The sequence below is a fragment of the Pseudonaja textilis genome, chromosome 5 (assembly GCF_049901715.1).
Source record: "Pseudonaja textilis isolate UNSWEBS1 chromosome 5, rPseTex1.2, whole genome shotgun sequence".
NCBI lineage: Eukaryota > Metazoa > Chordata > Lepidosauria > Squamata > Elapidae > Pseudonaja > Pseudonaja textilis.
The window spans coordinates 67,282,389-67,300,805 of record NC_141994.1 but is presented as its reverse complement, the minus strand read 5'-3'; the positions used below and the strand labels follow the sequence as shown (position 1 = coordinate 67,300,805).

The 18,417-nt window shown below is 35.6% G+C and overlaps 1 protein-coding gene across 1 annotated transcript in view; it reads left to right on the top strand.

Moving 5' to 3' along the window:
* The window catches only part of ETNK1 (ethanolamine kinase 1), a 33,376-nt gene that overhangs the window by 8,962 nt on the left and 5,997 nt on the right, over nt 1–18,417 (top strand). The window contains exons 3-7 of the mRNA XM_026710440.2: nt 1,198–1,338; nt 1,555–1,697; nt 7,607–7,690; nt 10,561–10,721; nt 17,556–17,629. Of these exons, the coding sequence (XP_026566225.1) occupies nt 1,198–1,338; nt 1,555–1,697; nt 7,607–7,690; nt 10,561–10,721; nt 17,556–17,629 (603 nt within the window). The remainder of the gene's footprint in view (nt 1–1,197; nt 1,339–1,554; nt 1,698–7,606; nt 7,691–10,560; nt 10,722–17,555; nt 17,630–18,417) is intronic.

The following is an 18,417-nucleotide window of genomic DNA, read 5'->3' as shown; positions in this document are numbered from 1 at the left end:
AGAATTATCATTTTTGGGATAGAAGCAATAATTTTGGGTTCCAGTTATAGCCTAATGCTTCTGAACATTATGGAAGTTAACACAATGGAGCAGATGATGTGAAGTTAATCTTGTTGAATTAAAGTCCTTTCTGGTTCAACATCCTCTTTCATGCAGCTATCTTATCAAATATACAAGATTTATTTTTTTAAAAAAAATAACATTATACTGTGGAGTTTCTCATTTAAAACAAAATAATTTGCTAATTTCCTTCTTCTATGCCATTGCAGTCCTAATAATATACAACTAACTTTCTGATTGTTCTGAGCTGAGATTGATAAAAGACAATGTATAATTACAGTGGCTTTTCTAAAATGTAATTTTCATTTTGCAGGTAATCCTCAAGTTACGAATGTAATGGAACCTCCCAATTACAAATTTTAACTCTAGGATTTGTAGGGGTGACTAACATAACTTGAAAGCGATCATTCCCTTCTTTCCCTGCTATCGTTAAGTGCATGAGTTATCTTGGTGGGATAGGCCATGGGGAGAGCTAGCGATGGAACGGGCCAACCAAGCCTTCCCAACCCACTGAGATACCTGATGCTTCCTCACCTCCCATTCTGTCATGCCGGACTCACTTACCTTGCAAAGATCTGTCTCCTCTTTGCAGCGTTTTTTTTTTTTTTTTGAGGGAGAGGAGAGCAGGACAATTTCCCTTCCAGCATCCAATTAGCTTGCAAATGCTTTTGGGGCCAAGAGTGAAATGTTCTGGGGCCATGATCTCACATGACTTCAGGCACCAATCCACTTTTACAGAGAATGGGTACCTGAAGTCATGCGAGATCATGACCCCCAGGACATTTCACTCTTGGTATGAAAAGCATTTGCAAGCTGACCAGACACTGGAAGAGAAATTGTCCTGCCCTCCTCTCCCTCAAAGGCAAAGAAACTGCCGCAGAGAAGAGACAGATCTCTGCAAGGTAAGTGAGCCCAGCATGGCAGGATGGGAGGGGGAGGCAGTTTTGGAGAGCGGTGGGGTGGGGAGGGAAATAGGTGAATGTTTCAGTGCCTCTGAGGTCGTTCGTAAAGGCAAACAACTGCTATGGTGCTGCAACATTCGTAACTTTGGGACTTTGACGTAAACACGAGGTTATCGCATAACTTTGAATGGTCACTAAGTGAACAGTCATAACTCAAGGATTACCTGTATTTCAGACTGATAGCAAGACAACTTGCTAAAATACATGCTATTCATGCTCACAATGGATGGATACCCAAGTCAAACTTATGGATAAAGATGGGAAAGTACTTCTCTCTTGCACCAACAGAATTTGCAGATGAGGAGTTGCATAAGAGGTAGGCACTTTAAACTCTTATCTATGACAATTATTTCCGAGTTCATACATGAATATATTTCATTATTCTTCTCTAGTTTAAAAATGTAAAGTGAAAGTATAGTTTTAGAATATGTGGAGCTCATAGTTTTAACTTGCACCACCAAAATAGCAGAAGCTTCATAAAGTTCTGAGAAGTCCTTGAAACTTTTTTTAAACCATTCTCAAATTTTAAAAGGTTTCTACAAGATGTGCCAAGTCGTCAAATTCTACAGGACGAAATGGCATGGATGAAGGAGAGACTCTCTAACCTAGGTTCACCAGTGGTACTTTGTCATAATGATGTCTTGTGTAAAAATATCATCTACAATGGAAAACAAGGTAGGTATGGAACACAGCTGTAAGTAACTTTTAAAAATTGTTTTATATTGCCTGATTTAGAGCAACAGCTTGTGGAGGGTGGACAGTTTCAGATCTATTTTAGAGTATTTCTAAATGTTGCTTGTAAATTGCTTTAATAGCCATTACTGATATATATGAAGGTTTATAATATTTACAGTAAATAATATTATTTTCCATATAGCTATTTTTATTCTAAGTACTGTATAGACAGCAGCAATTTAAGAATAAATAATGTTGTCTTAACTTTGATTCAGACTTGTTATTTCTGATAGTTTTGGGAGCAAATGTCTCTAGGTTATTGTGTATTATCTCTGTATTCTGAATTATCAGATATATTGATGTCCTGGAGGAATTCTGCATGGTGAAGTATCTGAAAAGATACTTTCCAATTCTCTGTTTATACCTGCTGATGAGGTACATAGGTATCTTTAACGTTGAGCATCTGTTTGTAAATATATTTTCTGTTGGAAGTATTTTGAAAATTGGCTTTTTGACTTAATTTGCCATCAGTTTCAGAAGTGTTCAACTTCTGACAAGAATTATTGTGAGAATTGCCTATAATTGATAACATGTTCCAATGGTATTAAAACATTTCCACATTTACTGTTTTCAGTGACATAACCTGATTATTTGATAATAATATGGACAAGCTAGCAATGCATGCCTGTTTCCCTCCCTCTTTTCATATTCATTATATTTTTGAATTACATATATCCCAATTCAGATTATGGTCTTAATATAAACCTAAGACTGAAAGCATGGTTTGGAGTTCTCAAGACTATTTGAGATATCTTTATTTGCATTAAAATCAATACAAATACAGTTCATATTGGAATAGAGAAGGAAATTACTTTGGAGGGAATTTGATTTCCCATTCCAAGTTCAAAATACAACTTCTGTTTAACAGCATTAACTTGGACTAAGACCTTTGTCTGAATTAAATAAATCAACAAAATTCAAGAAAATAGGAATTGGATGGGATGGCATAAATCATAGAACACTGTGCCTTGAAGCTGATGCTTGCTTTATCAGAATAAAAATAAATAGAATGTCCCCCTTAAATTGGTTTAAGTAAAGTGCATGGAACTTTTTGATATTTTCTTTTTCTTCACTGGTTTCTTCACAAGCAGCTCCTTTAAAACTTGAAGTAGTATATGAAATTCCTAGATGATCATATGACTTTGGTTTTCTCAAATAATTATAAATAATTCAAGAAATGGTAACTTTCTCCTATGTGGAAATTATACTTCTAAGCCATACAATGATAGTTACGTTAGCTTTTTTTTTCTCAGTTCAATCCAAACTCTACATTAAAGAGACACCAGTGAAATTATTGCTTTTGCTTTTGACCCATCTGTGAGATTTTAATCACAGCCAGAAATTAAATTCCTCATAGCTCTTCTCTTGCAGCCAAGCCCCTCACCTGTTGATACATAAATGTGGCTTATTGGCCATCTGTCTAGATTACTCTCTTTAGATTTGACTTTAGAGTCCTAATATATGCTTGAATAAGAGAGATGAACTTAATTCATAGCATTGAGAGTTATTTTATCCAATCTGAGTAAAGTATCTTTTCTGTAGAGCTGATGGAACTATTTTTTTAAACAAGTATCTTGACAAAAGTTCAGACACTTATCAAGGTTTCTAGGCATCACATGCCTACTTTTGAAACAAATCTGCTGTCATTTTCTTTTGTGAACAGAGTGGAGAATAAATCAGTGAGAGCAGTACATCATTTAAGAGCAATTCTACAAAAACCAGTGTGTGAGTGTTTAGCATTTGGGAACAGGGAGGGGGAGAGGGACAATTCTAAAAATGTAAAATTGCTTGAAACTTTTTAAAGGTGGGGGAATACTAAGCGCATATAGTAGCTAGAGTGTACCATTAAAGCTGACATGTTTATTAAATGTTGCAGCACAACACATACACAGTTAGGGCAGAGTACAAGTTGGTTATGTTATGGTAGTTGAAGTTAACAAATAATAGGCATAACTATTATTTGTTAGTTCTGATTTTGTGAGCAATCCCTAATGGTGCTTATGACTTCTGCATTGCTGAAGTATGAAGTATTGCCTTCTAACCTTGGAATAAGCAAACTGGAAAAAAACTGTGTATTGTCTTGTACTTGGCAACAGTGTTTATGAAACTGGTACATAACAGTATTATAGAGGAACCATTTATTTTTGCAGTGGAAACTCAGCTTTAACTTTAACTTTTGTGCAGTAGAAGATAAATTCTTACATAGTGCTGTTAATATATCACTCATGCTGAAATGTTTTGCAAGCTACTTGAAAAAAAAATCTTTAAGATGCACGATGCTCTCTCATTATTATTATTATTGACTTAATTTGTCTCAGTAACAAATCTTTTCCAGAGAAAATTGTTTAGATACTTTTTAGTGAAATGGATGAATGTCTCCAAAAGAGTATGAATCTGAACAAACTGATTTGTTTAATCTGTGGTTTTGTGCAAACAGGTCTGGATCTAGAGTCCAGATGTTTTAAACTAATTACAAATTGTCCCATATTGAGACAGAACTAAACAGTTCAGATATAATGCTAAACAAACCTTAATTTGATTGCTTCCTCCTTCTACCTGTAGTGCAACAACAAGGAAACAAGAATCAAAGCACATTTGTTGTGACTTATTTATTAAAGCAACTGCAGGAAACATTTAATTTCTAATTAATCTTGTTACGTACTTTTTGTACTCAAAGAACTTGAACTTAAAGTGTTACTAGATCATTTCAAAATGTTATCGACTATTCAGTTAATCTTTGTCCATAAAACTGTATAAAGTCCTTTTAAAAGTATAGCACATACAATTATAGTAGTTATCTGAAGCGATTATGCATGTATGAAACCCCTGCCCCAATTATTAATAAAAATTGACTGCAGTTATAATCTCAGCAAATTTGAAGTTGACTTTTCCTTTGAGAAGTTTAATTTTTGGGGGGAACGAGGGGAAAGTAAGACTTCCTTTTGGATAAATAAGTAAATAATTCCTGCAAACGTTATAGTTAAATAAGGCTTAGGTGGCAGATGTGAAAAGAATTTAACCGTAGAATTAAAGAGAAATATGCAAAAAAATTTCAAGAGCATTTGATGTCTTAATTTTGAGTTGTAGTATAATTTTTCTGAAGCTTCCTACTAGAAGATTACTTTATTTTAATGTTAAAATATTCTCCTATAGTTGTCAATTATATAAAAGAGAAAAAAGAACTATTGGTAAATATATTGTGCTGTCTTATTAATAATAACAAAAGTGTTAAAATATAATTCCAGTTCCAACACATCTAATGTTAACAGTCTAAATTTCTCCTTTTTGATTACATTTGTATATAAAACCTTATCAATGCATTCAGCTTTTAAATTTAGTCACTGTAGCTTACCCAGTTGAAAATTAGTACCTTTTAATGATCTCTAAAGATACAGTAAACCAAATATATTCTTAATGTGCCTTTTAAATCTGATTGTTGGTACATTATGAATTCAAACTAGCATCAACATTTTTAAATAGTGTTACCTTACATAATATATCTACAATTATTTCTGAAAAAATAACAAGCAAAACTGCACTAGTGCTTTGTAATTAGTAGCAAGTACTCAAAACTTTGAAGAAATGGGAGTAGAAGATTAATTTTGACATTGTTTTTAATTTTCCTGAAGAAATACTGTCATTGTTATATTTATATTGACTACAAATGCATGTTATTTGTATAGTTGTTTCCATCCCTTCTCTGTAAGAGGAAATTGACAAAGGCAATTAGCCCGAACTGTTTTTGCATAAACCTTTTCTTTCGCTGTATGCTGTATGTTCACATTGCATTGAATGTGTCAGACACCATAAACATAATTTTAATCAGTATTTTTAAAACACACGTGGAGTCAGGGTCTAATTACTCTGAGGATTTTGGGGGACCATGCTACATGCCATTCCCATGAATATTTGGTGAACAATGCCTTTGCCTGTAATTATGATTCATTACATAAGAAAACCAAAAACAAATGAAAAATATTGCATCCAAATGATAACATGATGTCTGGCAGCAGCCCCTATTTCCTTAAACTCCAAAATGAAATGGAGCCGCGCATCTTGACGGCAGTGATTGAATTTCTTGCAAAACTTAAATTTAAGGCTGAGTTCCACTGTAATGTCAGTCTGTCGAAGAAAGACCAGTGAAATGCAGAACTTTTCTCTTTAAAGTTTTGTGTCTTGTCAAATATGAGTTTGCCAAATTTTCTTCATCTGCTACAGATTAGGTATGCCATTGTTGCTGCCAAGTGGCGGCGTGCACCGTGCTACTTACAGGCACTGACTGGAGGTATTATCGCATCACTTGTTCGCATGCACCTCCCCCTAGGAGAGCACGGAGCCTGGTAACAGCCTCATCTGTATCTTAGCTTCATTTTCTTTCTTTCTGTCTTTTGTTTTTGTTTTGTAATATTGTTAATTATAACTGGAAGTTAGCAAGGGGTTAACGTATGGTGATAACAGCATTGCAGACATAATTAACGTATATCTTGAATACAAATAATGTTTGATTTACTTAGTATTGTGCATGCAGGTTTTTCACCTGCTATCTTTATTGGTTTTGTTTTTTTAACTGCAAACATTCAGATGTAGTATAATTCTGTTAAAGGTTAGCTGTATTGGATGGCAAAAGAAGAGTTAAACTGAGTGTGCATTTGTTTTTATAGAATCATCTTTATAAGATGAGTGATTTGGGAAACGGGATCTGTTTAGGGCCCATCCAAAATATTTTCTGATTAGCCTGTAGGGTATAAAGTTACTCCCTGGCTTGTAAGATACTATTGTGAGAAGCCTCTGTATATGTTTTAACTATATTAGTTTGTCCACCACCACCCATCCCAACTAAAAATGTTCTAAGTCTTGTGGCATCTTAAAATTGACCACATTTATTATGTATCTGATGTGCATTTTTCTCAATTAACTATAATAACGTTTTACAAAGAATCCTGAAATATGTAATGGAAGGTAGAATATTTGGAATCTAGACCGACATATCCTCAGTCTTTCTTATGGAATTATATTTCCCAGAGCTTCTTTGGAATGACTGATGAGGATTGCTGGCAATATATTCTAGCAGTGAGAACGTTTAATGCCTCTCCTTGCACTGCATAATATAAACTACTCTTTATGATTGTATTGCCACGTATGTTTTTCCCTTGATATATTGGACACACTTAAGGTAAAGAAAAGCAATTTAATTGTTTAGGTGTTCAAAGTTTGTTCTCTATTGCTTGGAAATATATAGTGCTGCTTCCTTTTTTTCATATTTTAATCTGAGATATACAGCAGGACAGATTTAATGACAATATGAATTCATATTTGAATACAACCCATATGGCTTCATGCAGTTGGTGTTCTGATAGTAGGTAAACACTTGGGGAAGATGTGCTGTAAAGTAAGCAAAATGAACACATTTTGTATAAAGGAAGCAAAATAACAGCACGTATACCCCTTTTGCAAAATGATAAGCATTCTATTAAAGAACCCCTTGCCTATTACTGTACTAACTTATTTTGTGTTCAGCCCTGCTAACTTTGGATGAGGAATAGTATAAAAATTGTTTGATATCCAGAGACCAAATCCTTCTAACTAATGGAATTTAAGATAACTGATGCCCCCCTGTGGTAAAAAAGCAGAGGTTCTATCCCTAAGTAATTAAGGAGAAGTATCTTTGATAAAGAAGTTTATTCTGTTCGTTAAAACAAACAAAAAAAATGCAATCTTGGAATTTCCTAAAATGCATGCTATACAGAGCACAGCAGAGTGGAACACACTGGCAGGTATTAAGGGGCACAGTACAGATTCACAGCACTCCGCTCTTACTCTTACCAATCTTATTTTTGTGTCTCGTGTAGGTGATGTTCAGTTCATTGACTACGAGTACTCTGGATATAATTACCTGGCTTATGATATTGGGAACCACTTCAATGAGTTTGCAGGTACGGTAGTAACCTGGCTGCTAATGGCTTGGACATTAGCACTGCATCAGGATTGGATGAGTGCCTCACAATGTGCAGTTGTACAAATAGAGCCACTTCTCAGATTTGTTAAAACATCTTTTGCAAGGCATGGGCAGGTACTTTGAGACTTGTTCTGAATGCCTCCATGTGTTTGCACACATAGCTGCTTTCCTGGGAAGAAGACCCAATGGACCTAAAATAAATCCTCTCACTTGTCAACCTGCAGCGTGGACTTCCTTATTTCCCTTTCTTCATTGTGCCTATAGTGGCAGCAGGGAGTCTTCCATTTAGAATTCAATATAGATTTTAAATTCCTGGGATGAGAAAGGATGTGAGCAATCCTTGGTTGCAGAAGCTTACGGGGCCAGCCCTCCTCCCATACAATTGTGGGGGGAAATGAGAGAAAGGATGAATACATGTACCCCCTTTGCTCTTCCACAAGGTGATAATGTACCAGGTATTCCTGCTGAAGCATTAAAACTCTTAATTAGGGTTATATGAAAGTCTGTGAATATGCTCTAACAAAGCAGTCTTTAGGGCTTAATATACCAATTTCAGCTATGAAAATTGTGCCATAATGCATGTGAAATTATGTAAAATTGGAAGCTATAGTTATCTGCATTTTGTGCTCCATTTACTTAGAGGAAGGAATGTAATATGTGAAAAAGAAACGCCTGGATTGCATAACTGTTTTTAAAAGTTCATTTTAATACTGGGTTTGTTTGTTTTTTCATTTCCAAGATGACTTACAGAACAAATGAAATTTTCCATTTATATCTGATTTGCTTACTCCTTAGTATTCCTGGGAGAAATGCAAATTCTTTTTCTTAGGATTGCTGGAGAGACATCTTGAAATCTTTGGATTTGATTCCCATCTATAGTTAAGGATGTCTCAGTCTGGTTTTGTAAAATGGCATCTCTTTTTGTTTTCTTTAAAAAATCACAAGAATATTTTAGGGTACTTTTGTGCCAATGTACAATGTATCCTAAAAATATTTTCTATATCTGGGGAAGCTGCTCGTATTTTTAGATACATTTTGCATTGGCACCTTGAATTGACCTTAAAAATAGTTTTTGAAAGAGTCTTTTAGGAAAACTATATTTCAATTCTTTATTATGGTAATTGAACAGAATTCAAATAATTTCCAGCAAATTAAACAGAATAAAAATTATAATTTATAGATAGATCATGATGTAATCAAGTCTGTCTGGTTTTACCAACAGTGTAGCAAAATTGGGCTTTGCTCATTGAAGTTGAACCATACTAATAAAAGCTATATATAAAATAAACCAGGATTGCCTGAGTATTTTGCTAAGTAAGGAGCGATAAGGATTACATCGTTATGAAAAATGCAGTATAGTAGGACAAGGACTGCTGGTCAGCTTTTTTTAACTAATTGCTAATAATTGCACCTGTTGCCATGTCATTTTTGGGTATTGTTAGGTACATTTTGAATTTTGATAATATATGGACTGTATATTTACTTGCTGTACAATATTATACAAATTGGAGAAACTAATAATATAAATGAAAGCGGTGAGGAAAAAATATGCCTGAATCAAGTTTATATCCATACTATTCACTACATTATATTTTTAAAAGCTATCTTTGCACTAAATCCATATCCTGCTTTGAGCATTGTTTTATTTTTTGCTGCTAAAGTAGCCTGTAGCTTAGAATACCAAGCTTGCAAAGGATATGTAAACAATCCTGAAGTAAAGATTAATTTTGATAGTTCTGTATTGGCCAACTTGTATCAAAACTTGATAGTGTATAAGTAGGGAATGCTGCATATGACAGCAGGTTCCATTAAGGCTGCTAACCTAGTTTTCATCTCTTAACTAAGAAAACATGTAAAAAACATGCTATGTACTCTGGCTTTCACAAAACTGCAGCTATGGTAATTATGGCTGTGGTGAAGAGAAACCCCTAGCTGCTTTTGTGGAGAGCTCATCTTAGGGGGTAAATATTTTGAGCCTCTGAGCCTGATGACCATAGAGGCTTTGAAAATAGGGCTCGGGATTAGGAACAGAGAGATGAGGCAGAGAGAAAGTGAACGGTGAAACAAAAAGCCGTTAGACTTCTCTATTCAGTGTTGTAAGAATGTCTGAATTCTTCAAAACGGCCCAAAAAATTTGCTATTCCTCTCTGGCTTCAAATAAGAACGTTGGATGAGAAACAAAGGGAGCAGTTCTTGTTTGAAAAAAGAAAAGGGGTTCCTAAATTTCCTCAGTTAAGACTGTCATTCTAAACTAGTTTATTGGAGAAGGCAAAACCAAATGACTTAATCTCTTTTGTGGGATATTATAATTTAATATTTAAATAGAGTGAAACTTGAAATGAGATTGTGCTTGGATTTAAATCCTGCCTGTGGAATCTTTGAAGAGTAGCTGTGAATATATTTATCTTTGTTCGTTTCTTGTGCATGGCAGTTTCCTCCCAACTGCTCTTCTGCCGCCACCCCACTCTTCTCTTCACACAGTCAGAAATCCTCAATGCACCAAAGGCAAAAAAGAAGAAGAAAGCTTTAGCTAGTCAGCTCCCATTTTCATTTTATAAAAACGCTTCTTGGATGTTCTTGGATGCCTGGGGAAAAAAGGGAGTATTCCTAAGGCTACTACTTTGTTTTTTGCCTATCTATTTTTAAATACAAATAATCTTAAAAAAATAAAGAGTGGGGAGTTTGATGGGTACTAAAGAACATTAGGTGCCAAGACATGGATCAAAAGAGTGCATAATTTCTGTTTCAGATTCTGAGATAAATAAAGAGCAAAGCTGAACACTGGAATACAGAATTCGTTATTTTTTTTATTTCAATTTTTGTTTTTAACGAGTTACTGTTTTGTAGGAGTGAGTGAGGTTGACTATAGCCTCTATCCAAGCAGAAAGCTGCAAGAACAATGGTTGAGATCTTACTTGGAAGCTTACAAGGAATATAAAGGATTTGGAACAGATGTCACTGCAAAAGAGGTTGAGGTGCTCTATGTCCAGGTGAACCAGTTTGCTCTGGTAAGTTTAGATTTTATTTTGCTAACCCCAGGACTGGGTGGAAGGTTTTACATCTTCTTGTTCATCTTTTGGGGCAGTGAAAATTCAATGATTTTGCTCCTAGATTATAGTTGGTACATGCCAAGCCAACTAGGAAAAAGAACGTTCTCTGGGATTGTAGAATATGTGGGTTTTCCTCCAGACCATACTTGTTGTACGAGGGGTGCTTTGATGGAGTTTTTGTGGAAATAATTTTTTTAAAAACCTGCTCAATTACTTCTGGAATGACAATTCAAAGGCAACCAAACATGCTCAAATTTTCTAGGACAGTACCTTTCATATGCCTAAAAATGACACTCATGATTTCCCTCTTATGTTAGCCACACCAAATTCACAAGTGCTATGCTTTTGTCATCTTTGCTACTTCTATGAAAAGTGCTGGTCTTTTTTTGTCCTTAACTAGGAGGAAAAAAAATAAACATTACTGTTGGGGATTTTGTCCCAGAGAAATGGTTCAAATCATGACATTCAATTTTGTGCGTCTGTGTCTCTCTGTGTGCATAGAAGAGGCCCACTTTGCTTGATGCACTTCCTTTACATATTGAACAAGTAGGTTTTTTCAGCATGGTCTCTGTGATTTGCACACGTTGTTTATGTATTTATGCCAAGCCCTCTTCAGAATCTTCTAGATTTCTTGAAATTATTTGGCAGGTGCTTTGCACACTTCCTGCTCAACCTTCAGTGTGTTTGCAACCACCACTTTCCCAGCACATTCATATTTGAGGTGATCATCCTTGTATCAGGGATCTGTAGTGTTCTCTGAGCTTGGTTTTTTTCTTGCAGACGTTTCATTACCCAAACTAGGTAACATCATCCGTGCTAGTAATCAGTAGCCCCTTCATAATCAGTAGCCCCCCAAGTCCATTATTACCATTTCCACCCTAAGACTGTCCAATTTATACTATTCAATCCTCACTAGCTTTCTTTTTCTAAACTGATTGTTGATCTGAGAAACGAGTAGCTTCTTTGGGCTACTTACTTACTCATCAGGATAGTCAAAATTGAGACGCTTCCCTTAACTTAAAATATGATCACCAAGATTGTAGTTGGCCATCTCATGATTATTCAGCTTCTAAAGGGTCCATTTCTCTTAGTTCAGTTGCCTCCCTGCCCACCAGGTCCTCTTTCATGATAAAGATGCAGTTGTGTCCAATTTCCTTCCATATTCTTAGCCAAAGGTATGACTACTACCCAATCACATCTTTGACCAAACATTTGATACCTTTTCCAAGTATGTCTCTGTTAGTCATAGGAATCTTAAAGAATTTTATTCAGACAGATCCCTTATTTTGAGATACAACCAACATTCTTTTGGCCCAATATTGCCATCTTATCCGTAGTGAAGACTGCATCTCCCAAGTCAGCTTCACATTCTTTCTATTGCCATCATTCCATGGGATCTGCTTCATTAATCTCTAAGCAGAACTTTTGCTGATCACCTGATCTATATCCATTAGAATGTCCCTGCAATTGACAAATTAGAGGGACAGCACATTCTCTTGCTGTCTTCTGAGGGGACAAAATACTAAGTAGAAGATGATACTGTTCCCATTCTCCAAATTCTAGAGCTTTCAGTCTTGTTGAATACCCTAAAATATCCTAGGTGATGAAATCACCTCTTTTACTGCTGATTTTGCAGTACACAATGTGATTAATAGAGTAGAGGAGTGCTTTTTCTTATAGCGCTAAATTCAAGTATTATATTGGATACATTTTATTCAAGCTCTCACCATCATTAATATTTTGCATGCATGGATAAGAAAGGCTGAAAATTGCAGAGTTTCAGATGCAATTTAACACTTAACCAGATCTTTTTCCCCCTCTTTATTTTCAATCTTATAAAATTGCGTCAACTTTTTGTGTGAGACAAATTGTCTAATGGAAGCAGGACATGGTGCCAAGCAGCAATTAAATACAATTTGTGATGCCGCTGATTCAGCAGTCAAAGGTAGGTGGTCTTCTGTCACACTGCATCACTGTGACTGGCTCCACTCCAGCAGTGGTGATATGTTTCATCTCCCCTGCATGGACTTAAAATAGCTCCTCCTCTCACTTCTGCTCTGTGTACTTTGTCAGATGCCATCAAGTCAATTCTGGCAATGGTAGGTACAAATGCTAACCAACTTGTCTTGCATTCTTAAGAACATTCCTAACTAGCCTCTACTTTCTGCTATTATTGTGAGGCAAGAACCAAATTGTTGGGAATGTAGTTATTCATAAAATAGAGGTAGTGTTAGATGGTGACTATAGGATCCCTCTACAGGTAGTCCTTGATTTACAATCTCAACTGAGAGGTTTGGGTTCAGGCGACAAACACATCTGCCTGCCCCGCTTGTCTCAGATGGTTTCACTATTCCTTCATTATCTCCTGTGTGAGTCTTAGATAATAAATTCAGGCAAGAGTCCTATTTAGGTACATTGTGCAGTGACCCTCTGCCTTACAATTCTAGAAAGTGTCAAACAGACCCCTCCACTGGGCATTAATGTGTGAATTCACAGGTGACTCGAAAGAAGTGCAGTTAAAAATAAATTCATTTGCTTTTCTTCACCCCAGAACACCTAAGCATTTTACAGCATCGTATGCATCTATAAAATAAATAAGGGTTGTGCAGTTGGGGAAAAAGTTGTTTAGGAGCCCACGGGAGCTTGAAGGCAGGAGCTGTTTCGTGGTCGTTAAAGCAGCTGTGTCTGACTCCAGGACAGTGCAGCTGCTGTGAGGCTCCAGAGTATGGATACAGACACCGCTACTTTAATGATAGTCACCAACAATTGTGTTTACACTGCCATATGTTCCAAAGCACCTATTTCCAGTCGAAACCAAAGCATCCTTAGAAAATAGGAATCAGTCTGTTTTAATTGCTTACTACCATCTATACACTGTTCATCTGCAGAGAGAAAAAAAGTCCAGGCTTTCATCAGGTGCCACCATGTCTATTCTAGTCATGGTATGCACAAGTGCTAACCATGTTGGTTTGTTTTCTAAGGACCTTCCGAACTATCCTCTATTTTCTGCCATTATTGTGAGACCACGGAACCAAATTCTTTGGAATAACAGAATGAGTTGGAAGGGACCTTGGAGGTCTTCTAGTCTAACCCCCTGCTCAGGCAGAAAACCCTATACCATTTCAGACAAATGTTTGTAGTTATTCATAAAATAGGTGATGTTAGTGGATGACTACAGGTAGTCCTTGACTTATGATCACAATTGAGCCCAAAATTTATGTTGCTAAGTGAGTTATTTGTTAAAATGAATTCTAACCTATGTTATGACCTCTTTTGCCACAGTTGTTAAGTGAATCACTCAAGTTGTTGAGTTAATAACAGTTGTTAAGTGAATCTGTTTCCTCCTTTGGCTTTGCTTGTCAGAAGGCCACAAAGATGATCACATGACCCTGGGACACTGCAACAGTTATAAATTCATGTCAACTGCCAAGCCTCTGAATTTTGATCATGTGGCCATGGGGATGCTGCAATGATCATAAATGTGAAAAACAGTCACTTTTGTCAGTATTGTCGTAACTTCGAATGTTCACTAAACATACCCTTGTAAGTCAAAGACTATCTTGCAATTGCATACTAAAATACAGCATTAAATAAAAATTATTTATTTATTTTTTTATTTTATTTGGTTTGGCAATTGCTTACAATATAATAGGTATAAGTAAAAACATAGTTGTGAATACATGGATACATATAAGAAAAATAAAAGAAACAATAGGACAGGGACGGTAGGCAAGTTGGTGCGCTTATGCATGCCTCCTACAGACCTCTTAGGAAAGGGGAGAGGTCAATAGTAGACAGTCTAAGGTTAATGTTTTGGGGGTTTGGGGAAGAAACCACAGAGTCAGGTAGAGTATTCCAGACATTGACCACTCTGTTGCTGAAGTCGTATTTCCTGGAATCAAGTTTGGTGCGGTTTACCTTGAGTTTGTATCTATTGTGTGCTCTTGTATTGTTATGGTTGAAGCTGAGGTATTCATGGATAGGTAGGGCATTGCAATGTATGATTTTATATACTATACTTAAATCTGACCAAAGGCGGCGTAGTTCTAGGTTTTCTAGGTCTAGAATTTCGAGTCTGGTGGCATAAGGTATTCTGCAACGAGTAGAGGAGTGAAGAATTCTTCTTGTAAATTATTTCTGGACTTTCTCAACTGTGTTAATGTCAGATATATAATGTGGGTTCCAGACTGATGAGCTTATTTGAGTGTTGGTCTAGCAAATGTTTTGTATGCTGTAGTTAGTAGTGTAATATTACCAGAGAAAAAGCTACGTAAGATTAGGTTAACAACTCTTAATGCCTTTTTGCTATGTAGTTACAGTGGGCTCTAGTACTTAGATCATTAGAGATGAGTACTCCAAGGTCCTTGACAGAGTTTGGATCATCAACAAGGTCTTGACTATTCAGCCTGTATTTTATTTTCTGATTTTTTTTTTGCCAATATGTAAGACAGAGCATTTGTTTATTGAGATTTGAAGTTGCCATTTGTTTGACCATTCTGATACATAGTCAAGGTCTTTTTGAAGGGTAGCACAAAATAGGCCGCAAAATGCTGTAGCTTTCAAGATAGCAAACTTACTTAAAAATAGCTAATACAGTAAAGTGCTATAGGAGTAAGGCCATTTCCATATACCAGGAAGTGCTTGAATATCTTCTACTACTTGAAAGCTGTTTTATTGTTAGAAATACATCTTGTCTTACATTTATGAGGGCTTTACAAAGTGCTTTAAAGAGGTGCTCTATGTAGCGTGTTAGAAGAAGCAAATTACCTCTCTTGAAGGCATCCATCCTTTTCACAACTCACAGAGCTACTTTTGAAAGCTCGTCTCGTCTGAGCAATGGGTCACTAGCAAAGTGGCAGAATGTGCAGCAGAATGCGCGCAGGCCTTCCAAAGGATGCAGATACTCCTAGCGAAGATGACTTATCAGTGCTAGCATACAGAGTTGCTTAGGAGTTTGTGAACTTGTTTGAATTTTCAATATTTCTGCATCAATATGACCTAAAATATGACTTGATGTCCACACGGGCCTTAAAACTAGGCAAAAAGAATCCCAATTAAATCAGTCAAAAACATCAACTGTATTCATTTATTTATTGAAAACAATAAACGCTACATGTTTGTGTGGGGTGAAAGCTTTTGTTTTCAGTAAGTGGTAGCAATTTGGGCAGCAGTAACTGCAATTAAACATTTCCAATGTCTGTTGATCACACTTGGACATCATCTTAGAAGAATTTAGCCTATTCCTCCTTACCGAGCAGCTTCGACTTCCTCGCACGAACTGCCTCCTTTTGGGTCTTTTAACATAACGTTTATAGGTAGTCCTCAACAACCACAATTGGGCTGGAATTTTGGTTACTAACAATGCAGTCATAAAGTAAGATGTCACATACACAGATGACCTAGTAATCACAATAACTGTAGTTTCGTTAAACGAATGTTACTGATCATTAGCCATGTATTCACACCAAGCCTGGTCCTTCCCAGCCCTGAGCAGGTAAGGGACTGTCTCTAACCGATAAGGCGGGACCTCCCACATTTGCGCTTGATTATCCTCCGATAGATTGAAACACTTGACTGTAATTTCCCGTTCAAATAAACTGATAATCCTAGAGGTGCACATATGTTTGCCCCCCACAGGTATGTAATTTTAGATGATTTTCTTCAATAAAGAAATGAACAAATACAATGTTTTTGAGTCTTCTGTTTAATTGGGTTGTCTCTAGTTTTAGACTTGTTTGGAGAACAGATCATGTTTTAGGTTGTATTTATGGAAAAATATTAAAACTACAAAAGGGTTCACAAAATTTTAGTCATTGCTCTACTCGTGTGAGTCCTAGTGCTTACATGTGACTAAACTACTTGGCTAAAAATATTTCCCATAAAAAAACAGTTTATTAGCTACATAAGTTTAAAATGTATGTTTGTACTACAAATTTTATAAGAGCTTTCAGGTTAGATTGAAGAATTGAATGGTGGGATTATTTAGTATAGTATGTGTAAAACTTTTACTTCATAAATGAATGGAGTATTGTGATACTGCCTTAGTGTGTGCCGTGTTGCCATTTCAGATTGTTAATGTGTGAGGTTTAATTTGCAGATTATGTGAACAAACTTAGATAAATTAAGTTGTCTTTGGTTTTAGAGGTATCACACAATAGGATATTATAGAAAAAAAACAGGAACTGTTATCAAGCAACTATGAAATAAGATAATAAAAATACATCAACTGTATCAACCAAATGAGAGATTTGGTATCTTTCAAAACATATTTTGGATGTTAGATATCGCAGCCTTAATATTTATGCATACTAATGAAAATACCTCTTTAGCTTTAAGTTTTTAGAAAATTTTCATTGTTGTGTTTAAAACTCATTAACCATGTCTGTTAAATTGTGGTTTGATACTGAAAATTACATTAGAGAAGCTGTTCATGTCAAAATATAGTGGGATAAAATAGATTTTTTTAACATTTACATTAAATTATACTATATCTTTTTCTCTGTAGAAGTCTTAAAACCTTCAAAGCAAATAAAAGTGTAGTACAGTTGGAGCCTTCAGAATTTGAGGTTGTCTGTGCAAATTGAATTTGAGGAAAACTGTTATAAATCTTGGCCTTAGAAATCTGTTGGCTAAGATTACCATAAACTCAAATCACCATAAATTCAAATACTATGGAATGCAAGCATCGTATGAACATTTATTATTTGTGCATTGCTTTTTCTAAGTAGTCTCTGAAAACAAGACCATTCTGACTAGTTTCACCGATCAGGATGTATTTGTTTTCCTCTGCAGGCCTCTCATTTCTTCTGGGGATTGTGGGCCCTAATTCAAGCCAAATACTCCACTATTGACTTCGATTTTCTAGGGTAAGTAATTAATAGAGTCGCCCTATCTTAGATATATAAAATGTTCTTTATTCATAGGATTTTGTATTAAAATGAATTGGTTTCAGCTTTCAAGTAATACTTTTGCAAACATTTTTGATTTAAGATACAGATCTTTAAATTTGAAATAACCATAACTGACTGTGAAATAGATTTTTGTTGATACAATTTTTTTTCAGGGTAATCAGTTGCACAAAAGTAAAATAGTAAAGCATAAACACATAAAGAGCTGCTTCTTTGATTATAACTATTAAAATTTCATTTATTCAAAAGTTTGGTGAATAGCTGCTTGTGTATACAAACTATTTTTGTCTCCTCAGAGAATTGCAGCTCAACCAAATTAAGTTTTAAAATGTTTAAAATCCCATTATAACTGAACAAGTGGACTCTAATTTAAATCAATTTGAATTAAATTAATTTAAATAGATTAAAGAGGGTGAGAATGCAGATTTTGTCTAATTTTCATGCTTCTTTTTCCAGTAAATTCAGTGCATCAATCGTTCCTAACCTGGTATCCCTTAGATGCGTTTTTTGAATTCCCATAATACCGCAGCCAGCATGATTATGTGCCACATTGGCTGAAGTGACATGGGAATTGAAGTCCCAAATATAGCCCCAGATTACTTGCTTTGCTTACTGGAACCATAATCCTAAATTTATTAAGGCTTGGTAAGCCTGCTGGTTATAAGTACTAATATTTTTGGCTACATGAAATCAAAATATAAATGCTGAATGGGTTAGATTTACTAATCAAGTTGACCTGGGACTAG